Source organism: Lepus europaeus, chromosome 16 (assembly GCF_033115175.1).
Source record: "Lepus europaeus isolate LE1 chromosome 16, mLepTim1.pri, whole genome shotgun sequence".
Classification (NCBI taxonomy): Eukaryota; Metazoa; Chordata; class Mammalia; order Lagomorpha; family Leporidae; genus Lepus; species Lepus europaeus.
In genome coordinates this window covers 45,528,043-45,552,573 of record NC_084842.1, presented here as the reverse complement: position 1 = coordinate 45,552,573, position 24,531 = coordinate 45,528,043, and the positions used below count along the sequence as shown (strand labels likewise).

At 46.7% G+C, this 24,531-nt stretch overlaps 1 protein-coding gene across 5 annotated transcripts in view; it reads right to left on the bottom strand.

Annotated features, from left to right (window-relative positions):
- Positions 1-24,531, bottom strand: part of PTK2B (protein tyrosine kinase 2 beta) — a 129,022-nt gene that overhangs the window by 25,177 nt on the left and 79,314 nt on the right. For all 5 annotated transcript variants that reach the window (XM_062213847.1, XM_062213845.1, XM_062213843.1 and 2 more), the window contains exons 3-6: positions 12,638-12,816; positions 12,073-12,160; positions 10,858-10,937; positions 128-190 (exon numbers count right to left, since the gene is read on the bottom strand). In XM_062213847.1, the coding sequence (XP_062069831.1) occupies positions 128-190; positions 10,858-10,937; positions 12,073-12,160; positions 12,638-12,816 (410 nt within the window). The remainder of the gene's footprint in view (positions 1-127; positions 191-10,857; positions 10,938-12,072; positions 12,161-12,637; positions 12,817-24,531) is intronic.

The following is a 24,531-nucleotide window of genomic DNA, read 5'->3' as shown; positions in this document are numbered from 1 at the left end:
AGAGGGTCGGGACCGGGAGCTGTGCTGTGCCTGTGCCCTCTGCCTGGGGTGAGTGGGGGAGGGGTGAGCAGGGGAAGTAGGCCTGGGAGCAGAGATGCAGCAGGGGCAGGGCCCACCCGGGACTTACTCCAGGAGCTCGAAGTTGGACTTCTTGTCCAGGGCATTGTGTGGCATGTCCTTGAAGAACCGCCTGGAGAGAGAGCAGTCACAGCAAGTGGGTGGACAGCTGCAGGAGGGGGCCTAGAGTCCACCCCCCTGCCAGGGGCGGGGACACTGAAGAGGGAGGAAGTGAGAACTGTCCAATGTTCTCATTCGAAAAGCTGGAGGCAAAGGGCACACTCTAGCTGCTGCTCCGGAGATTCAGCTGTTGGACAGAGCAGTGCTTGAGCGAGGATCTAAGAGGAGGGCTCTGGCTCTCAGAACAAATGGCCCAGGGGCCCAGGGCAGCCAGCCTGGGAACACCCACCTCCACCTTCAGGTCCTGGGTTCCCTTCGTGATGGCTTTTTCACTTGTTTGCTGTCTCTGAAATAGCATAGTGAGTATGCTTGTGTGTTCATTTAAATTATTAGTAAATGTAGAAAATTTAAAAACTTTTGTGCTGGGGCCAGCACTGTGACGTAACGGGTAAAGCTGCCACCTGTGACAATGGCATCCCAAATGGGCACCAGTTCAAGTCCTGGCTGCTCCACTTCTGATCCAGCTCCCTGCTAATCCAACTGGGAAAGTAGCAGAAGATGGCTCAAGTGCTTGGGCCCTTGCATCCACATAAGGAGACCTGGAAGAAGCTCCTGGCTCCTGGCTTTGGCTTGGTTCAGCCCTGGCCATTGTGGTCATCTGAGAAGTGAATCAGCAGATGGAAGATCTCTTTCTCTCTCCCTTTCTCCCTTTCTCTCTCTGCTTTTCAAATAAATAAATCTTAAAAAAAAAAAAAAACTTTGAGGCTGGCACTGTGGCGTAGCAGGTAAAGTCACTGCCTGCAGTGCCAGCATCCTTCTATATGGGCACTAGTTCAAGTCCCGACTGCTCCACTTCTGATCCAGCTGCCTGCTATAGCCTGGGAAAGCAGTAGAAAATGGCCCAAGTCCTTGGGCCCCTGCATCCACATGGGAGACCCTGAGGAAGCTCCTGGTTCCTGGCTTCGGATCAACCCAATTCCAGCTGTTGTGGCCATTTGGGGAGTGAACTAGTGGATAGAAGACACCTCTCTCTCTCTCTCTCTCTCTCTCTCTCTGCCTCTCTGTAACTCTGCCTTTCAAATAAATACATAAATCTTTAAAAACAAAACAGTTTAATACTTACAGAATAGAAAAAGAAAATAAAAGTAATTCATAATCCTACCACCTTCTTTAAGTCCCAATTCTCTTAAAAATGTGTGTTTTGATGAAAACTTCTATGCACAGTCAGTGCCACATAACACTTTAGTCAATGATGGACCACAGACATGAGGCTGGTCCCTTAAAATGGTGTCACCTATGCCATCGTCGCCATCTGAGTTTGCACAAGTACTCCCTGATGCTCCTACAGCGAATCACCTAACCATGCATCACTCAGGCATCGGCAGTAAGTGAGGTATGGCCGTATCACTCACTCACAGCAATCGCAGTTCCAGCTGAGACCACACAGCTAGAGTCCACACGTGTGCCAGCCCCACTCCCCTCCCTGTGTCCAGGAATTTCATTGACTGTTGCAGACACTGTTCTACTCTTGATCCGATACTGATGTAAGTTTATGTTCCTTTAACCCAGGAGTTTCTAGGCATCAGGGAACAGTTCTATGAACCAATACTATAAAGCAGAGAGGCATGTCACTGTGTTTAGAAAATAGGAGGGTTAGGCCCTTACCTCATACCCTACAGGGAGTAAGGGAGTACTTTAAAACATTCATGGAAGAGGCTGACATTGTGGCATAGAAGGCTAAGTCTCTGCCTGCAGCATCAGTATCCCATGTTGGCATGGGTTCAAGTCCTGGCTGCTCTACTTCCAATTCAGCTTTTTGCTAATATGCCTGGGAAAGCAGCAAAAAAATGGCCCAAGTGCTTGGGCCCCTGCACCCATGTGGTAGACCTGGAAGAAGCTCCTGGCTCCTGGCTTTGGTCTGGCTCAGCCCCAGCCATTGTGGCCATTTGGGGAGTAAACCAGCAGATAGAAAATCAATCTCTCTCTCTCTCTCTCTCTCTTTCTTCTTCTCTCTCTGCCTTTCAAATAGATAAATCTTTCAAAAGATGTTCACAGAAAATGTGTATTACCTTTTAATTCTATTTTTTGTGAACTTTTTGAAGTACCCCTATTTAATAAATAAAAGCATTTTAAAACTAGAAAAAAATCTAGGGAAATATTTTCAAATCATGAGGTGAAAAAGAACAACTATAGCGTGAAATCACAGAAGAAATTCTCAATAAAAATTAAAACATGAAATATTATATTCCCTTCACAATTTTTAAGAAATGGCATCTTTGAATATATCATCAAGCAAAATAAGTAGTTGTCTCATGACAGATATCATCTCACCAATAGAAAAATAAATACATTGGAAAAAATAGAAAAGATCTACGTGGTTAAGGGGAATGATCTCTGATTAACCGAATTCCAAGCAATTTGAGGAGTTTTGTTTTTTGTTTTTTGTTGACAGGCAGAGTGGACAGTCAGAGAGAGAGACGGAGAGAAAGGTCTTCCTTTACCGTTGGTTCACCCTCCAATGGCCGCTGCAGCCGGCACGCTACAGCTGGCGCACCGCGCTGATCCGAAGCCAGGAGCCGGGTGCTTCTGGTCTCCCATGCGGGTGCAGGGCCCAAGCACTTGGGCCATCCTCCACTGCATTCCCGGGCCATAGCAGAGAGCTGGACTGGAAGAGGGGCAGCTCGGACAGAACTGGCACCCCAACTGGGACTAGAACCCGGTGTGCCGGCACCGCAGGCGGAGGATTAGCCTAGTGAGCTGCGGCGCTGGCCTGAGGAGTTTTTTTTTTAATCTTTCCAAATGTTCCCAATATTACACATTGAACAAGGATTACCTGTTTTACCTGAAAAAATTCCAAGGCAGTGAATTTAACGCTATCTGCAGCCTCTAAAAACAAAGGCACCCACCTCCACTTTCAAATGAATGGTTCAGGGCAGCCAGTGCTTCAGTTATCAGCCTAGGAAAACCCACTTTCACAGGCTGGGGCTCCCTCTGATTTCTTTTTCACATGTTTGCTTTCTCTGAAATATTATAGTGTGAACGTTTTTGTGTTCATTTGAATAATGAGTAAATGTGGCACATATTCAAATTTTAGAATGTACAGAAATCCTACCATCACAGGTGACATGTCCTAGTATTTTATCAAATCAAACGTATGCTTTGATGAAGACTTTTATGTATAGTGAAGTGCCATGTAACACTTCAGTCCGTCTTCTGGGCTCACCATGTGGCAAGGTGGCCTTCTCCATCGCTACACGTTTCCTTCATAAAAGGCCTTCTGTTCTGCTCCTTCCCCTTGGTGGTCTCCTGCAGCCATGGAGACTAAGGTTAACCCCTTTCCTAGACGCCACAGAGCTGAAGGCAATTATTTGATCCTGATCTTCTCCTGTGGTCTCCCTTTGCTACCCCTGGGGCCTCCAACACACGCACATTAGGTCATCTGCAATCACTTTAACGGTTCCACTTCGGTGAGAGAAGGTGACGTGAAGGCAGAGTGGGAACAGGATGAGGGCAGAGCAGGAAGACAGGCTGTCTGTCTACCTAGACAGGCTGAGGATGCTTAGAACAGAGGAACAATGGAAGATTAAGAAGTATTTTACATAAAGCTTTTCTTATAGAATCAAGAGTGAGTACATTTCAATGATGATTAAGAAATCATAACTCTTTATGGTGGCTCAATCAGTATTATTGAATTCTATTTTATGGTACTGAAATATATTTCTATCCCATCTTCTTCCAATGAAAGGTACAAAGATAGAAAACTCTTAAAGCAAATTTAGTAAAATAGGGGTGGAAGGGAAGAGGGAATGAGATGAAGATTATGGCAAACCTGCATAGCACTGTAACTGTTTTCATTTAGTAGAGATTTTGGTTTTGCTTGTCCTGGCTGTCAGAATGGTAGATACTTTATTCAATGTGTAATTTAGCACACAAAACTATTTATCCCTAAAATAAAGGATTTCATTACTTAAATTAAAGAGTTTGATGAGTATTATGGGGCTGGCATCGTGGAGTAGCAGGTAAAGCCACTGCCTACAACGCTGGCATCCCATATGGGTGCCAGTTCATGTCCCAGCTGCTCCGCTTCAGATCCAGTTCCCTGCTAATGGCCTGGAAAAGCAGTGGAAGATGGCCTACATGCTTGGACCCCTGTCACTCACATGGGACACCTGGATGAAACTCCTGGCTTCGACCTGGCCCAACTCTGGCCATTGCAACCATCAGGGAGTGAACCAGCGGATGGAAGATCTCCCTCTCTCTCTGTCTCTCCCTCCCTCTGTAATGCTGACTCTCAAAAGTTTGAAAAGATACTGATGAAAACAAAACTAATATCCTCAACATTAATTTTACCAAAAATAAGAAGTGAATCTCATGTGTTTCTTTCTTCTCTCCCATTGCAATGTGGGTAAATACCAAGGTCATAACATTAAAGCACATTTCAGTAAAGGCCACTGTTTCAGGGCCTAACTCGATGGGGTCCAAGTATAGAGCCTCCCAACAGTCTAATTCGGTGGTTCTCATCTGGGGGTGACTTTCTACGCCTCACCCTAGACTGGGGATATTTTGGTTGTCACCCCTGGTTGGGGGTGGTGGTGTCCCTGGTGTCTAGTGGTAGAGACCAGGAAGCTTATGGTCATCCTGCCATCCCCAGGAAGGCCCCTCCCCAACAGAGAGCTGGCCAGCCCCACACGCCACTGGTTCTGAGGTTAGGAAACCCTGGAAACTTAATCCAAGGAGAGAATTAAAGAAACTAAAAACAATGCTTCTTCTCTATCCCAACTTCTTTCTCCTGTGTGCCCAACACAGCAGGCAAGAGACAGCAGCTGAGAACAGGTACACGTGCTCACTGAGGGCCGAGCCCCAAGCAGGGGTGGCATTCAGTCAGTTGCAAGGCAGGAGAAGCCATCCAGGATCCTCCCTGAGGGGATCAGCCTCTCCCTATTTGTGTCTGAAGAGGGCTGGCAATTAAGATCCCTAAGTTCCACATGGCCAATCAGAGCAGTTTTAGACAGTTTTCCGAGTCAGTGTGACCTGTCACGTCCTACAGTCAGGGGAAACCTCAGAATACACCAGTGAATGCCTGGGACAGGCAGAATGGCCACCTGCAATTCCTGCTAGGGTAGGCAAGCTACAACGTGTGCTCCCAGGCAACTGGACGAATTAGCTTGCTGCACACCATTATTTAACTCTATCGGGATCAATGTTGGCACATGTTCACCAAAAAAGAGGATTCTCGTTCTTTGTTTCAGAGTTCCAGCACGTACCGGGCTCTCCTGTGCCAAGTGAAGGCCGCACGAATCCTGACACAAAGGACACGACACAACTCCAAATCAAGCACTAATTTACTGATCTCGCATTATATGCACCTGTCATTGTTGAACAGAGAGAGGTACAAGGATGGAGTTTCCACAAAGGCAGCTGCAGGAGTGAGGGAGGAGGCAGAAAAGACTTCCGGACAGAGAGATGCGTAGACAGGCTCAGTGGGAACAGCAGACGGCCACGCACAGTACGGGCTCGCTCTGGGCTGGCCATGAATGCAGAAGGCAAGCCGCTAATGCCGGCTTAAGAGGTTTTCCAAAGCTCTCAGGATAAAGAGTGTACTAGGCTGGAGAGGGGGAGACAAGTACTTCAGACACAGATGTGTTACCCATGGCGGGGAGGATGGGATCTGGTTCCCTACCCCACACAGGTGTGGTCTCTCCACATCGCTCCTTGTGTACGATCATCACTGAATGAATGGACGAGCTTTGAGACTTGTGATCAGAGAATTCTGAAGGTGTGGATACTTAAATAGTAAATTTTTTTTTTTTTTTGACAGGCAGAGTAGACAGTGAGAGAGAGAGACAGAGAGAAAGGTCTTCCTTTTTGCCGTTGGTTCACCCTCCAATGGCCGCCGTGGCTGGCGCGCTGCGGCCGGCGCACTGTGCTGATCCGATGGCAGGAGCCAGGTGCTTCTCCTGGTCTCCCATGGGGTGCAGGGCCCAAGGACTTGGGCCATCCTCCACTGCACTCCCTGGCCACAGCAGAGAGCTGGCCTGGAAGAGGGGCAACCGGGACAGAATCGGTGCCCCAACCGGGACTAGAACCCGGTGTGCCGGTGCCGCAAGGCGGAGGATTAGCCTATTGAGCCGTGGCGCCGGCCCTTAAATAGTAAATTAAAAGAAATTAGAGTTAGCTCGCTGAAGGGTAAGCAAGTTTTGAAATTAACACTGAGACTTTAAAACACATGAAAAACCATAGGGGGTTTTGGAATAATTAACAGTTAGGGACTGGAATGATGCTGTTAGGAAAAGGAAGCTTGAATAACACACCTAGGGGCCTTCCCATTTGCTGAATCCAGCTTGTGTAGGTCACTCCCCAAGTCCCCGATAGCGTCCCTCTCATGTGCTGATGACCAATTACAGCCGTCATGATGCTAAAGGCATCTGATCACTCCAGTTTGCCTCAATCTGCGTTTCTACTATTTGCATCAGCTGAGCGTCATTGGGATGTCAGGAGTACCAGCCACTATCACTAATCGGAAACCCTGCTCTCACCCAAAAGTGAACTTTGCAATCTCCTGGGCTGTGGCCATAAACCTGCTCTGAATGTGGCTGCACCTGCTAGGAGTGCCCCCCTCGTGCCTGGCCAGCTCTCCCAGCCCATGCCAGCAATTTTGCATGGCTAGCGCCAAGGGGGCAGCAGTCTTTAAGGCCCATGACTGATACCCAGGTAAGGACAGTAGAAAGGAGACATCTTTGCAAAATCCAGTTAGTTGTGTTTTTCTTATAAGCAGAAATTGCAATATTAACTCATGGCCAGCATTTATAAATTAACCATGATCTAAATTCCTTTTGGAGCAAAGCAAGCTGGGTATTCATCCACTAATCTTTACTTGCCAGTGACTACTTGGTTTGTATTCACTCTGATTTTTTTTTTTTTTTTTTTTTTTTTTTTAGTTTGGGATACTCTTAACCTCCACTGGGGAGTAGAAAATGGCCCTGCTGTCTTAGGTCATGGGTGAAAAGTTATTTGGTTTCTCAAACAAAGCAGGTATTCGTCTCTAGCATATAGACCATGAGTTTCAAATTTTAATTTACAGGGGCATAGTTAGGTAAAAATGATAAACTTGGCACTTACAAAGCACCTCTGATAAGTCAATAAAAAGTTAATTGGGGTCATTCTAACTATAGGACATTCTGGAAAAAGTAAAAATATAGCAACGTGGAGGTTGTCAGTGTTGGTGTGTGCTGAGATAACAGGTGGAGCACAGAGGATTTTAGGACAGGAGCTGCTCGGCATGATGCCATATGCCATGATGCCATGATAACATATCATGGTGGATATGTTGTCATGTGTCTGTCCACACTCATGGAATACATAACACCAAGAGCGAACCCTGACACAGACTATGGACTCTGAGTGACAATGCTGTGTCAGCGAAGGTCCACTCATGGTAACAAATGGGCCATTCTGATGGGGATGCTGAAAATGGAGGAAGCTGTGTATGTGCGTGGGAAGGGGTAATATAAGAAATCTCTGTACCTTCTGCTCAATTTTGCTGTCAGCCTGAAGCTACTTCAAAAAAATACTGTATTAAAAATAAATAAAGGCAAAGAGAAAAGGCCATTAAAAATGAATAATTACTGAACACCTCTGGTCTTATCATAGCTCTGAGTAGTTTAAATTCTTAGAACTTCCTCATAGCAACTCTACAAGGTCACCACTGTTTTCATTCCCACTTTACAGACAGAAGGACTGAGATACACAGAGAGAAAGTGACTTGCCCAGAGTAGCACTGCAAACGGAAGACCCGGGGCACATGTGGGCAGCCCTGCCTCAGACCCACTGGGTTTTATTCTTATCCCTGGTTGGTTCTTGACAGGAATTGACTCCACTGAGGATTTATTTTACCAATATCATATTTCATGCACATGTCATACTTCCTTTTTAAGTTAGAGAACAGTACATTGTGGTTTTCCTGAAGATAACACATCTGTAGGTAGGTGAGAGCAATTTACCACGTTCACAGGACAAGGAACCATCGGCCAGGCTTTTTAGAACCTTTGCAGACAAGAGCCACAGCCCTGGAAAATTCTGCCTGATGGCTGATTTTCAGAAATGTACCTGAATCCCTTCGTAAGGAAGAGTCACAACTTGCCTTTAAAACTGTCCACTATAACGCACAGCTTTGTATTCAACTTTTAAAATTATTAGGGCTGAAAATCTTCAGCCAGGTTCACTCAATAGGTGTTTTCCCAGCTCCTCTCCCTAATAAGGTGATCTGTGCACGCCAGTGGCCAAAGGGTGGGAGTAGGAACATTTATCTGACTCTCCCTCACTCAGGAGACGTGAAACAACGCATCCTCCCTGTGAAGCGAGGTGGGCGTGGCAATAATGACACAGCAGCCATCACTGGAGTGCACACTCCCGACAAGACTGCACAACAGCACGTCAGCGCCCACGGGTCCTCCAGTCCGTTAAACCATCGCCAATAACGACTGGGGAATGAGTCAAAGAGACGAGAAGATGAGACACAATGCGAGGGTATCCTCTCGATGCTGCTGTTTTGCTACTCAATGATTGCTTGGGAGGAGGTCATTACTGGAGTCTCAAAGTGAAACAAGAGTCCTGGGTGTGAGATCCATGAGTAAAACAGGTAAAAGTAAAACTGTCTAACGTCAGAGGGGGAGACCGTGTAGGCCACGGTGCAGGTCATAGGAGCCGAAGTCTTGGAACGCATACAAGGGTGCATGTCATCAAATGAACGCCACAGACTGCCCCGGGGCCACCAGCACCGAGCTCACCAGATCACCACAAACAGCACTGAGGTGGGCTGTCTTCTAACCAGCCTCAGGGGAAGGCCCGGCTGATCCCTTACACGTTGGGGTGGTCACCAAGTGGTAAGGCAATGAGGAACCTTCAGGATTGTCCTTGATCTACTTTGTCACAAAGGCCAACAGTCTCAGATGCTGGAATCAAAGTGAGACCCTTCCCTTTCCAACACACAGCCCCCAGCAGGGGAACCATCGGCACTCTGAGACCCAGAACGGAGCCTAAACTTCCTAGTAATCCCAACACTGCAGAAGCAACAGCAGGTCTGTTACCTAAATGTAAGGTCACAAATAGGATCAGAACTCTCCGTGGAACTGCATAGCCAGCAAAGCAGCACATGCAGTGGTCCTGAAAATCCTTCCAGCAACTCTTTTGAGACCAACTGCATCCGAATCACTGGGGGCCTGGGGTGAGGGGTTCTGGTCAAAAACACATAGTCTAGGGGCTGGGGTTCCGATGCAGTGAGTTAAGCCTCTGCCTGCAATGCCAGCATCCCATATGAGCACTGCTTCCATTTCCAGCTGCTCTACTTCTGATCCAGCTCCCTGATGTCCCTGGGAAAGCAATGGAAGATGGTCCAAGTGCTTGGGACACTGCCACCCATGTGGGAGATGCAGATGGGATTCCTGGCTCCTGGCTCCTGGCTTTGGCCTGACCCAGCCCTGGCTGTTGCAGCCATTTGGGAAGTGAACCAGCAGACAGATCTCTCTCTCTCTCCCTCTCTTTCTCTCTCTCTCTCTCTCTCTCTCTCTCTCTCTCTCTTTCCCTCTCTCTAACTCTGCCTTGGAAATAAATAAGTAAATCTTAAACAAAACAAAACTACATATTCTAAAGTCTCATCCACATCTACCAAACAAGAGTTCCCGAGGTTGGGGTAGGGGATCTTCTGGTTGGTTACGCTCCCTCCAGGTGATTATGGCCTCGTACTACATGTTGGAACCACTGTCCTAAGACAGATAAGGGCTGCAGAGAAGGGGCTGGGCAGAAAAGACGTGGATGGTGAAACTGAATGGTGTTGCCATTCATGGTGTTGTCAGGACGAGGTTAGGCCCAGATGTAGTCCTATCAGTTTCCTCTATCCCAAAATGCAAGGGCCCCCAACAGCCAAAAACAGGCCTACCTTCTCAGACCACCACTCAAATGATGATATCCTAACACTGTTATTAGAGTGCCATTTTAATGGTGGTGCTTTCCACTATCAGCCCCAACTTACCCTTCCAAGCCACTCCCATGACTCTCCAGTCTATGTTTTTCCTTCTACTGATCCCTGGGCCCAAATGCACACTGGCACCCCCACCTGCCAGTTACAATCTTTCTCTTCCTTCCAGGAGCAGGGCAAATAAATACCTCTGATGTTCTCAAGCAGGGTTAACGGTTCCCACATGGAAGTCTGTTTGGCCACGTTCTCATTCTGCCTTTATTAAGATTAGCTGCACACACTGGTCACCTCCCAGCATGGTAAGATTGAGAGCATCTCTGGATGTACTATGTACTGAGCACTACAGCACTGGAGCTGACATGCAGCAGTGGGCCACACAGATGGAAATTCTAGCATTTGAATATCCTCCAGAATCCTGCCTGGTGACCAAGAAATGCTTGCTACCTGGTTTGAATTGCAGCCGAGATGGCAAGGGCAGGTGCAGGCCCAGGAGGCTGGGGAGACCAGAGAGGGATCCAGCCCTTCCTTCTCCCGAGCCCTGCAGGCCAGGTGGAGAGCACCTCAGAGCCTTGCCTCCATAGACCTCCTCTTCTCCCCTTCCTGGCTCTCACGTACCCACTCTTGCCTCCCGCTCTGGACATGAAGGAAGTCCAGGCAGCCCAGAGCCCAGCCCAGCACCTTCCCGGGGAGGCCTTGAGGTCACAAACCTGAGCTCCAGACAGCCCAGCTGCAGGGCCATGCCCTCGCTGACCTTGCTGGCGTAGCGTTGCATGTAGTCATTCCGGAGCTGGCAGGGAGAAAGGCCAAGGGTCAGGCTGAGCAGTCCCTGAGCAGAGGCCTCAGAAGATAAACACAGTCCCGCCTCCTGCCTGCGCCTCACAGTCGCCCACCACAAACAGCCACAGAGCAGGGATGGGGAACAGACGGGGCGCTCTCTCTGTGGGGCCTCTGCCTCCCTCTAGTGTCTTGTCCCTCCATGGGCTGCAGGCTTCCGAGGAGTTTCCTTACACAGTCTCTCCAGATTCCCCCCTTCTGCCCCTCATTTTGGGGAGAAGGAAACAGATTTGGAGAGGAATCAGCACTTTATCCAATGTCCCCTAGATGAGCAGGCACAAACATCATCCATGGCCCGAGAAAAGTTCAACCTGGTCTCTAGCACACCAGGAGGGAGTTGTGGAAGGGAGGGAGCGAAGATCAGACACAAATAGAGACAGCAATGCGCTTGCTCTGTGCCAGGTGCTACGCTAGGCACTTAATGTGCATTATATCGAGTGGTGTTTCAGAGAAGCTGCAAATGGCTTGTGAGAGCCGGTTATTAAATTTTCAGAAGCTTTGCAGGGTGCTGGACATTATACTGGTAGCTGGGAAGAGACTGTGCTTGGAGTATTTACACCATGGAAGTTGCCAAGTGCTGCAAATCAGGGATTTTCTTCTCCTGAGAGCCAATTTGCCAGGCCACTACCCATGATCTCATTTGGTCCTCTTAACAACCCTACAGTGTGGATATTATTGGTATTATTATCATCTGCATTTTAGAGAAGACACGGCTTCATGCAGGTAAACGAAGTCCCCAGGAATAGGTGAGCAAGCAGTGGAGCTGGGCTAGAAGCCAGGTAAATGTGGCTACAGAGCACATGTGTTAAATACTATAGGCTTTCCTCTGGACTGGATCTTCCTGCTTCATGAGCCAGGCCTCCTGGGCCACCGGCAAAGTCCAACAGGAGCTGGGAGCTATGGGGCAGGCAAGCTAGCACTTAAACAGCAGAAAGAGAGGACTATGGACCCAGGGATATTTTTAAGAGCAGTTTCTTGGACTGGGCCCTCCTGGTCTTTGTCTCTCTGTGTGCCTAGGAAAGATGGAGAGCGCTTGGCATTGAAGGTGCCCCAGGACCCCAGGGATAAGAAGATCTTGCACTTTTTACCTGTTGGTAAAAATACAGCAGCGTGGTCCTGTCTTCTTTCAGGCTCTCCATGAAGTCCTCTGGCAGGTAGCGGATTTGAAGGTCATACCTGCAATAGGTCAGTCAGACTCTCGGGGTCTAAAGGAGGGAACAGGACCCCAAGGACAGAAGCATCCCCACCCTCCCAGCATGCAAAGGAGGCTCCTGGCCGCCCATTCAGGTCTTCATTCTTCCTTCCCATCTCTGTGGCTGGGCAGAGAGCAGGGGTTGAGGGGTGCCGGAGCAAGCTCTAACTCTCCATCTCTTTTTCCTCACACAGCTCTTTTCCTGGGGTTCAGAGACCAGCCCTTGACCTGGGCTCCCCCTCTACCACCTGCATCTTGTCTGAAGACAGTCCTGGGGATCTGCCCAGGGATGTGGATATGCCGGCCAGCCTGCGAGGCCTTGGAAAATGTATGCATTGGATGTCTCAGGACAAAGCCTAGATGGCCACTCAGGTTTTCCAGAAGAATCTGAGTTTGAGGAGTGCTCTGAGGGAGGAGAACCAGCACCTCTGTACCCCATAGTCATCTTCCCTTGTTCCTACCTCCACTCGGCTTCCACGTGTAGACACTCATACTTGTCCTGCACCTCACCCACCGTCATCTGTGGGTGCAGCCAGTGGACCTCGTCTGATTTCATGTGCTTCAGTCTTAGCCCATAGCACTCAGCCAGCTGGATGTTGGGCCCGATCCGCCCGCTCAGCAGGATGGAGGTGATGATCTCCTATGAAGACAAAAGGGGCATGGCTCCGGGAGGTCCTCTCCTGGGCTCCCACAATCCTCGTGCACCTCCCAGAAGAGTGATTCCCTAGGGCAAGATTGTATCTTAATGTTTTATTTGTCTCTGATTCTCTAGCACTTAGTGAAGACTTTCTACCCGCTGTGTGCTACCCAATAACTGAACAATCTGGCAAAATGTGACAGAGATAGAGGAGCTGAGAGGAGAGAGCAGGAGTGAGGGAGAAAATGCAGAGGAAAGAGCACAGACTCTGTGCCTCTGCATTGCATTCCAATCAAGTCAATTTTTACAAAAGATGTATTTATTTTATTTGAAAGGCAGACTTAGAGAGAGAGAGAGACAGAGAGAGAGAGAGATCCTCCAGCCACTAGTCCACTCCTCAAATGGCCACTATGGCTGGAGCTGGGCCGATCCAAAGCCAGGAGCCAGGAGCTTCTTCTGGGTCTCCCACATGGGTGCAGGGACTCAAGCACTTGAGCCATCTCCTGCTGCTTTCCCAGGCACATGAGCAGGGACCTGGATAAGAAGTGGAGTAGCACCCATATGGGATGCCAGCACTGCAGATGGCAGCTTTACTACTGTGCCACAGTGCAGGCCCTGAAGGCAATTAATAATTTGTAAAAAGCACCTTCTGTTTTCCAACTTAGTCCCCAGTACTGAGCATCTGGGCCAGACACTGTTAAGCACTTTGCATACATTTTTCACCAAATGGCCCTCCCACTTGGCTGATGGAAAACTGATGTCGTTATTTAGCCCATGGAATTAAGCTGAAATTCTGAACCCTGGGTCACTGGACCCTGAGAGTTTCCATTAGGGCAAGTTGCTTCATGGGATGGTGTGGACAAGATAGATGGACAAGGCTCACGTCAAGGGATTGAGTGCCATGGTCCCCACACAGGAAGCATGAGCACAGGAAATGAAGTGCTGGCAAGAAACCAGGTGCCCTCTTGCCCTTCTTCTTGTTAGCCAGAGGTTAGGGAGGCCACATGCCCAATAGCCAAATGCCATAGTGTCCTGGCCTAGAGCTAGAACTGGAATAACATGAGAGCCAACTGGGCAAGGCCTGGAAGCCCACCTATAGCGCTGCCTGGTCATGAAATCGCTTGGTACCATTTTAACTCAGGTTTCTCACATACTCCCACATGTAATTAATTGCTGCACCGAGTACACTCCAAAAGTAGCCTTGGATGCAAACTCTAAAACTTGTAGGCACTGACCTCTCTCTGTTGCCTTTGCACTGTGTGTGACAACAAGCCTACACCTGCATAAAGACTGAATGATGTAGGGCTGGCGCTGTGGCTCATTTGGTTAATCCTCCACCTGCAGCACCGGAATCCCATATGGGAGTCAGGTTCTAGTCCCGGTTGTTCCTCTTCCAGTCCAGCTCTCTGCTGTGGCCCAGGAGGGCAGTGGAGGATGGCCCAAGTGCTTGGGCCCCTGCACCCACATGGGAGACCAGGAAAAAGCACCTGGCTCCTGGCTTTGGATTGATGTAGCTCTGGCTGTGGCGGCCATTTGGGGGGTGAACCAGCGGAAAGAAGACCTTTCTGTCTCTCTCCCTCACTGTCTAACTCTATCTGTCAAATAAAAAAAAGACTGAATGATGCACAGAAGGTCTTTATCTGCCCAGAAAGAGGGGATACATTGGTTGATTATTTAGACTTTATAATTTTCTTCCCCCCCCAGAAACCTTTTATTTAAGGAATACAAACTTCATGCATTTCATAAATAAAACCTTATGAACATAGTGATTCTTCCCACCATACTTGCCCTCCCATCCACACTCCCACTCCTCTTCCACATCCCTTTCCTCTTCCCATTCTTATTTTTTACCAAGATCTATTTTCAATTAACTTTATACACATATGATTAACACTATACTAAGAGTTCAATAAATTGTATATATATATAAAAACTATTCCTCAACAGTCGAGACAAGGGCTGTTCAAAGTCGCTGCATCTTGAAGTGTTAACTTCACTTCTATAGATTACCTTTTAGATACTCTATTAGTTATCACAGATTAGGGAGAACAGATGGTAGCTGTACTCTTGGGACTGGCTTATTTCACTAACTATGATTTTTTTCTAGCTTCATCCATTTTGTTGTAAATGACTGGATTTCATTTTATTTTTTACTGCTGTGTAGTATTCCATGGTGTACATACCCCAATAATTTCCTTATCCAGTCTTCAGTTGATGGGCATTTGGGTTGATTTCACATCTTAGCTATTATGAACTGAGTTGCAGTATACATGGGGGGTACAGATAATTCTTTCATGTGCTGATTTCAATTCCCTTGGGTAAATTCCCAGGAGTGGGATGGGCTGGGTCATATGTAGGTCTATATTCAGATTTCTGAGGTATCTCCATACTGTCTGCCACAGTGGCTGTACCAGTTTAGATTCCCACCAAGAGTGAATTAGGATGTTTTTTCCACACATTCTTGCCAGTATTTGTTGTCTGTTGATTTCTGTATGAAAGCCATTCTAATTGGGGTGAGGTGAAACCTCATTATGGTTTTGATTTGCATTTCCCTGACAGCCAGTGATCATGAGCGTTTTGTCATGTGTCTATTGGCCATTTGGATTTCCTCTTTTGAAAAATGCCTGTTTAAGTCCTTTGCCCATTTCTTAACTGGGTTTGTTTGTTTTGTTCTTGTTGAGTTTCTTGAGCTTTTTATATATTCTAGTTATAATTATTTATCATTTGCATAATTTGAAAATAATTTCTCCCATTCTGTTGGTTGTCTCTTCACTTTGCCAAGTGTTTCTTTGGCAGTGCAGAAGCTTCTCAATTTGATGTAATCACATCTTCCTGTTGAATGGCTCCCTTAATCATTACATAGGGCCCTTCTTCTCTCTTAACAGTTTTTGTGTTAAAGTCTATTTTGTCTGATATTAGAATGGTTACACCAGCTCTTTTTTGGTTTCCTTTAGTCTGTGTGTATCTCTGTTGATGAGATGTATTTCTTGTAGGCAGCAAATAGATGGGTTTTGTTTTTTAATCCATTCAGCCAGTCTGTATCTTTTAACTGGAGAGTAGAGGCCATTTACATTCAAGGTTACTATAGATAAGTAATGACTTGGCCCTGCCATTTTTCCAGAGAGAAATGTGCCCCCGCATTTTCCCTCTAGGTTGGCAGGTACATTGTCCCCCACAGGGCTCCAAGCCAAACCCATGCCAGGCTCTTCACACAGCTTTATTGCCAGTGGCTTGGGCTGTTGCAGTCTGTTCTCACCTCACTGCAAAGCTGGTACTGAAGCTCTTGGCTCTGGAGTCCTGAGTTGTGTGCGTCCACAACCTCCATGAGGGTCCACAGTGTCCCTCTAATTTGTGTGGAGTTTCCTCCACCATTTTCTCCCTAACTCTTCCCTGAGATTGAACTCTCTCCTCTTTTTTAAAAACTCTCTTCCCCTAGACTAGAGCAGTAAGTTCCCTCCCTATTCTGCCATCTTGAAAACTCTCCTAGACTTTATGATTTTCCAAACTTGCCTCCCAAGTTTTTTTTTTTTTGTAAGATTTTATTTATTTACTTGAGAGGCAGAGTGACAGAGAGAGGCAGAGACATAGAGATAGGTCCTCCATCTGTGGTTCACTTCCCAAAAGGCTACAAAGGCCAGAGCTGGGCTGATCCAAAGCTAAGAACCAGGAGCTTCTTCCAGGTCTCCCACACAGGTGCAGGTCCCAAGCACTTGGGCCACCTTCTACTGCTTTACCAGGCCATAGCCGAGAGCTGGATTGGAAAAGGAGCAGCTGAGACACAAACTGGCATCCAAATGGGATGCTGGCACTGCAGGCAGAGGCTTAGCTCACTATGCCACAGTGCTGTCCCCCAACCTGAAGTTTTTAATTTAGTCAGTCAAATGCAAAAATTATTTAATTGGAGCAAAAAGAAAGAGGTATACCATTTTTCTTAGAAGAAAATTATTTCTTTTGATCTCCTCTAGGAAAACATCAAATTCATATTTAAATGGTACTGTTTGAAGGAGCACCCAATTATCTGTCTGCTGCGGTATCCCTGTGTCTGGTTCAGCCGCCTCCTTCTGGTCCTCTTGGGTTCCATGAGGTTTTAAACCTGTAAAACTTCAGTCTGCAAAGTCCCTTTCCCATTAGGGAACAGAAACATCGATCACTCATTGGTGAGGTAGGTGGGGAACAGGCACAGGATGCATGTGTTAGCAGTGGTAGCAAATCCTGCCCAGACCTGACTGAGGCCGCAGCATGGGCAGGACGGCTGCAATCAATGGCAGCTCCGCAGGGAGAGGGAGCAGGGCACGGGCAGAGGGCAGAGTCGAAGGCGCTGAAGCAGACAACTTTGTCACCATCACTACCCACTTCTCCCCCACAGATCCTCTCTGGGGCTCTATCCTCTCGGCCATCCTGACATATTGCCCAGAGCTGCCACACTTCTGAGCCCCACCTGGAGTCCCCACCTCTGTGTTTTTAAACTCAAAGCCTTCCTCTGCCTAGTGAAATCCACTCAGTTAATGTCCGATCTCCTTGGGTGAGGACCCCTGGGCTATTTATTACTGAAATCTGAAAGCATTCACGAAGTAAAGAGTATAATGCATCACCCAGTTTCCACAGTGACCCACGGGCTGCCATTCTTGCTCCATCTATACCACCACCTACTCCCCAGCTGTGACTCAACTAGCAGTATTTCTTTACAGTTCTTCTGCTACTGTAAAATCTGTATACATTAAGCTGTACAATTTTGGCCGTACAATTTTGATACTTGAATACACCTGTGTAACCCACATACCAGTTAAGATAAAGTGCTTTCCAGACCCCTCAAGAGTTCCCTTATGTTCCTGCTTGTCTCCATGGCCCACCCCTACTCCCACCTCCACACAACTCCACACAACTCCACCTCCCCACTTCAATTAGTTTGCAGGTTCTAGAACTACATATAAATGGAACCCTTTAGAATATGGCATTTTAAAAACAGATTTCTTTATTTGAAAAGCAAAGTGATAGGGAGAGAGGAAGAAGGAGAAAGAGACAGAGAGACAGAAAGAGAGAGGAAGAAGATGAATGAATATGAATGAGACTCTTCCATTTACTGGTTCACTCCCCAAATGCCTACACAGCAAGCTTGTCAGGACTAAACCAGAAGTTAGAGCCTCCATATGGGTCCCCAAATGGGTGACAAGAACCCAAGTACTTGGGTCATCATCGCTTGCCTCCCAGGTGCATTAGCAGGAAGCTGCATCAGAAATGGAGGCAGGGCTTGATCCCAGGCACTCTGATGTGGGATGCAGGGGTCCCAGGCAGTGGCTCAACCTGCTAGGTGCCACGATGACCACCCCTATACATCATTCTTGTGTGTGTCTGGATGTGTTTATCCAGCATGTCTGAATTCATCCATGTTGTAGCATATAAAGGTACTGAAAAAACGTTATGGAAAAATAGAATTATACAATAAGTTTTATTTTGAGTCTTTTTAAAAAAATAATTCATGCATAGTTTTTTCATAATATACAGTTTCCATGAATTTTTTGAAGATCCCATAAGCTTTGATTTAGAAAGTGTTTGCACCAAAATAAACTTTTACTTTAATTTTCTAGGAATTTTTAGAGTTCCATTCATTTATTTGAAAGGCAGAATGAGAGAGAGAGAGAGAGACAGAGACAGAGAGACAGAGAGATCATCCATCTGTTGGTTCACTCCTAACGGCCTGCAGTAGCCAGGGCTGGGCCAGCCCAAAGCCAGGAGCCAAGAATTCCATCCAAGTCTCCCACGTGGCAAGGATCCGAGTACTAGAGAAGTACCTGCTCCCTCCCAGGTGCATTAGCAAGAAGCTGGATTGAAAGTGGAGGCAAGATTTGATCCTAGGCACTCAGATATGAGATGCAGGCCTTCCAAGCAGAGGCTTAACCCACTGAATCACCACTCCCACCCCTTTTTCCCATGAATTTTTGGAAATATCCTCATATATCAGTGATTGGATCCTTTATATTGGTAAGTAATATTCTACTCTATAAATGAATCACAGTATGTTTATTCAGGCCTCTGATGTTGGACAACGTGGTAACTCTAACTCTTGGCTATCGTGAATTAAGTTTCTATGAACATCAATGTACAAGTATTTTGTGTATACATGTTATCATTTCCATTTGATAAGGAATGAGGGGTGGTATTATTGGGTCAAAGGCAGATGATATTCGACTTTATAAGAAAGTGCTAAAGTTATTCTATTTTATATTTCCACTGTCACTTGAGACTTCTGTTATACTACATCTTCATTAATGTTTGCTGCTGTCAGTCTTTTCAATATTAGCACTTTAGTGGGTGTGTACAGTAAGTAGTATCTCATTGTGCTTTTAATTTGCATCTCCCTCTGACTAACGGTATTGAGCACATTTTCATCTGCCTCTGGGCCATTTACACACCTTTCTTGGTAAGATGTTTGCTCAGATCTTGTGCCCATTTTCTTTCAGCTGCATTCTTATTATTGAGTTGCAGGAGGTCCTCAGAGGTTCCAGATAAAAGTGCCGTGTACAATATGCTTTCTGACTATCTTCTCCAGGTCGATAGTGTGCTCACCATTCATCTCCTTCCCAGAATCTTGACAGAGTATAGTTCATCAAACTTTTCTTTCTTAGCCGGTGTTTTCTGCAGCCTGAGAGATCTTTACCCGTTCTCAGATTTGGGAAGAAATGCTCTGGCTTCTTTTATAGGCTCAGTAGTTATAACTCCTACATTTAAATCTGGGATCCATCATGAACTGATTATTGTGTGCGTGTGAAGTAGGGGTTAAAAATTCATCTTTTCCATATAGACCTACAGTTGTTCAGCATTGGCTATTGACTTGCCTTTCCCAAGTGAGTTGTTCTTCTGCCTGTCAACAATCCACTGGCCATCTAAATTGAGGCCCATTTCTGAACTCTCACTTCTGTTCTGTTGCTCTTTGTGCATACTGTGCTAGTTCCACCTTATCTCCACTGCTGAAGCTTCTAGAGCTCTTGAGGTCAAATAGGGTAAGCTTTCTGCCATTGCCTCTGCAGGGTTGTTACGTTATTTTAAGTCTTTGCATGCCAGATATAAATTTAAGAATCAGCTTTGTATGCCCATATAAATTGCAGAATCTATTGTAAAAGTCTGGTGCAATACAACTGGGATTGTGTTAAATTTGTAGCTTGATGGGAAAGCAGCATTGAGTCAGCCAATCCTTGAACGTGGTGTGTGTATTTATTTAGATATTATTACAGTTTCTTTTAGTAATGTTTTGTAGTTTTCAGTGTATTTGGTTCAGTACAAAGTAGTTCATTTACTTTTGAAGCTTCTATAAGCTAAGGAATTTTAACTGATTTCATTTGTGGGGTCACCTCTAATTTCCTGGCTCTGTCAGCCCTAGGTTTTGTCCTCTGTCACCTCAAGCAGGCAAGGCTGCAGCTTTCTGTCCCAGAGCCGCTCTCCTATTGGAAAACAAGCTCAGACCCAAAGTTCCAAACTTGCAACTCTCATCAGTCGCGTGGGCGTGGCCTGTCACGGGAGTGCTCCTTCCACTTTCTGTTTGCCATCAGCCTCTTCAATGCCTGCACAGCACTCAGTTTTGTTCAGGTTTTGTCATTGCTATCTGTAGGAAGATGGGTCCAGCCGAGCTACTCCACCGTGTTGGGAATCCCTGTGCTACGCTGTGAACAGGTCTGTGCTCTTTGCAAATGAGGGACGGCTGGGGAGCAGAGAACTCCTTTCAAGTCACAGCCACCCAGAGACAGAAGCGCACTAGCAAGCAGCCCACATCCTGATGCCAGAGGTTAGGAGTTTCCCATGCACCTGCCACTACCAACCAAGGTGTCCTGACAACTTTCTGCACACAGTTTTCTCGCCTAAAACATGGGAAGAATAACAGTACCAAACTGAAATAACTTAGTGAGTATTACAATTAGAGAAAACTCCTTAGAGCAGTACTTGGCTCCAGGTGGATATGCGAAACCCAAAACAAGCATTGTTTCTACCACAGCAATCTCCTGCAGGGTCTAGTGACTTTTTCTAAACAGGATTGGGAAAACAAAACATCATTCTGATCTCCTCTTTTTCCCTCCTTTGGAGGTGGTGGCATGGCCAGGGGTCAAAATAGCGAGGCTGAGGAGTTGAAGGAGCAGCAGGGCCAGGAGTAGAGCAAAGGGAGGGTTGGGACCAGGGGCACCGATAGCTGGGGTAACCGGGTGACTGCTTACACACCAGGAGACCGAGCAAAAGAGTGAATACTCGGCTGGGCTGGCGCCGCGGCTCACTAGGCTAATCCTCCGCCTTGCGGCGCCGGCATACCAGGTTCTAGTCCCGGTCGGGGCACCGATCCTGTCCCGGTTGCCCCTCTTCCAGGCCAGCTCTCTGCTGTGGCCAGGGACTGCAGTGGAGGATGGCCCAAGTGCTTGGGCCCTGCACCCCATGGGAGACCAGGATAAGCACCTGGCTCCTGCCATCGGATCAACGCGGTGCGCCGGCCGCAGCGCGCCTACCGCGGCGGCCATTGGAGGGTGAACCAACGGCAAAAGGAAGACCTTTCTCTTTGTCTCTCTCTCTCACTGTCCACTCTGCCTGTCAAAAATAAAAAAATAAAAAAATAAAAAAATAAAAATAAAAATAAAAAAAGAGTAAATACTCAAATAGCAAAGAGAATAGGAAGCTCTTACTGCTGGGGAAAGTACTCAAGTATGGAGAGGGGAAGGCTGAGGGGGACCTAAAGTGGGGATTCAAGTTAGAAGTGCTACTGTGCCCTGTGGTTTGATTGATAGGAAGATAAAGACAGAGATGGGATAGAGGTCAGGATGGAGAGCGAGAGTGAGAGCAAAATGAGTAATGGAGAGAGATACAAATGAGACAGAGATAGGAGAGGGAGAGAGGGAGGCTGAGAAAGAATTGAGTTTTGTTTCCTGAGAGGGTTTAGGAGCAATGCCATCCTCTGTCCCCTAGTGATTTGTAGACCAAGCACCCCATTGCAGTTCCAAGTACCATTCTCTATTAAAATGCTTCTGGGTTTCTTGGTTATCCTTTTTTAGCTGGAGCAAAAAAGTATAAGATCAGCCAGGAACATCACTTTGCACCTGGAAAAAAAACTTTAGAAAATGTTGGTATAAACAACAATAACGCAGGATCACCTTGAAGGAGCTCACACTCACCAAATCCGGGACAAGGAAAATCTAAACTTTAATATATGGCAATAGGAAAGGATTATAATCCACAGAATCAGATAGAATCCAAGATGAATAAGCAGGGAAGAAGGGGATATTCTTGCTTAGAGCAGAATATCAACAAATACATGTACAAGAAAGGGTAGACGTGAGCTCAGTGTTGGTTGATGAGGCCAGGTTACTCCAATGGAGGATGAAACCAGAGGGTAGAGGTTCAGTGAACCAGGTATCGACACTGTCTCAGTGCATCCACGCTGAGACACTACTCAAACACTAAGGAGAATCTATCTGGCAGACATCAATGACCATCAGCAGCCATCACCAGATGTTGAAACAGGGAGCCATAGCTGGTTTCCTGTCTTGATGCACGAGCAGAGCACAGCATCGTTTCTGAGATACTCCTGACAAGGGTCTGTGGTCTGAATCCGATCATTAGACTCGGGGTGAGGGCTTTTCTCGGAGATCTTGAGAATCAAAGGCCTGCACTTTTCCAGACTGGAGGAGGCTAAAGAGATATGACAACTACTAAGCAGTGTGTGCTCCTGGATGGAACAGGAAAAACAGATGTCGCTGAGACCGTTTGTGAAATCTGGAAGGCGTCTATGGCTTAGGTGGTAGCGTCAGAGCCGTGCTGAAGGTCTGACTTGGGTGGTCCTGGTGTGTTCTGTAGAAGAGTGTCCTTATTGGGAGAAGTAAACACGGGAACATTTCAGTGATGGAACAATATTGCTGGAACTTGTGCTGAAAGGGCTCAGAAAAAAGAACCATGACCATGGTGTGTCTGTGTGTGTGTGTCTGTGTGTCTGTGTGTGTGTCTCTGTGTGTGTGTCTATGTGTGTTTGTGCTGATGAGACAGAGCTAGCAAATGTGGCAAATGATAAACTCGAACAATCTGAACAATAGAGGAGTCTGGGTAAACGCGATTTGTGAGAGTGCTTAGCACTGACCTGTTCAACTCCTTGATACGTTTGAAATTATTTCAAAATAAGTAGAGAAAGCAGACTGTTGAGTGGATCCCCAGCCCCCTGAGAAGTAAAGATGCCACATCTGGTGGACAAGTAAGGCTTGTGGGAAGCCAAACAGGGCCTCGGTTACCCTTCCTTCCGTATTCTCTGAGAGGAGCCAGGCTCAGTCCAGCGCTTGGTCCCACGGTTGGTGAAACTCTCCAGGGCATAACTTGGGCACAAGTTTTTGCCAGTGTCCTAAGGAGTAACTAATTTCTGTCATACAGGCGGTGGGATAAGCTGAACTCTGGCTTAGAGTGGAAATTCAATAAGAGACTCTTCAGCCAGCAGATCTTCAAAGGAAGGCAGATGTGAGTTTCAGGTAAGGAAGAATTTGGGAGTTTTCTAAGCATGAAATGCATTCTTTGGGAGGCTGGACAGATTCTTAGCAGTTTTTTTTTTTTTTTCTTAGCAGGTGCATTCTGTCCTAAGAGGCAAACCTGCAGCTCCTGGGGAGAGGGAGCTTTGTCAGGCAGTTCAGCCACCCACCCCAGGATCATGGAGCTTGGTAATGAGGTTGGATCATGAAGAATGTGGCAGCTCTTTGTCCTTGGCTCTTTGGAGGGTGCCTCTAAACCTCTGGAATTTCCCATGTGATAGGTCTGCCTTTGTTCTTCATGGTAGCCCCTACAGACTTTCAGCTGCAAAGGCCAACTGTGTGACTGATTAGGGAGTTGGAATTGTAACCCCATGACAATCAGCCAGACCTCCAAAGAGGGGAGGGAGCTGAAGATTAAGCTCAATTATGTGGCCTGTGATTTGATAAATCCATTGATCATAAATCCATTGATCATGCCTGAGCAACAAACCCCAAACTCAAGGGAGCTCCCAAAGGACATGGAAACTTCTTGTACGGAATTCTCTGAGCTGTTTCTTCATTGGTTGATGCCCATTTGTGTCTTTATTTTTTTAAGATTCATTTATTTATTTGAAAGGTAGAATTACAGAGAGGCAGAAGCAGAGAGAAAGAGAGTGCATGTGGGACTCGAACTGGTGCCCATATGGGATGCTGACACTGCAGGCGGCGGCTTTACCCCCACACCACATTGCCAGCTCCCATTGTGTCTTTTATTTTTTTAAGAGAAAAGGAAGATCATTTTAAGTCAGAGACCTCCAGCCAGAATAGTGTGGAGAGGGGCTCCAAGAGAGGTTGGGGTAGTAAGGTTTGTAAGCTCAATTTTGGAGAAGAAAAAACTTGGCAGTCGGGTTAATGTTTAGTTACAAGACAAGGACAAAACTCATCAAAAGACCTGACTTGCAATCTTTCAGCCCTGTCTGGCTTGCTCAAGATAAAACAAAAGAGCCATCCGAAGGGTGGGATATCTGATTTTTTTAGGTCAGTAAAGTTCAGAAGGGTGGAGTCACTACTCCCTTGCTATTCTCATGATAAGACTAGAGATTTAGCCTAAAGGAGTAAGGCAGGCACTTTTGATCTTGCTAAAGATCCATGCGAGGTTTCCGGTGCATGACCATCTAGAATTTCACTGTCTCAAGTCTGGAGAAGAGGAATCTAACAAGCAGATTAAATTCCCAGGGTCTAAAACAAAGGACAGAGTCAT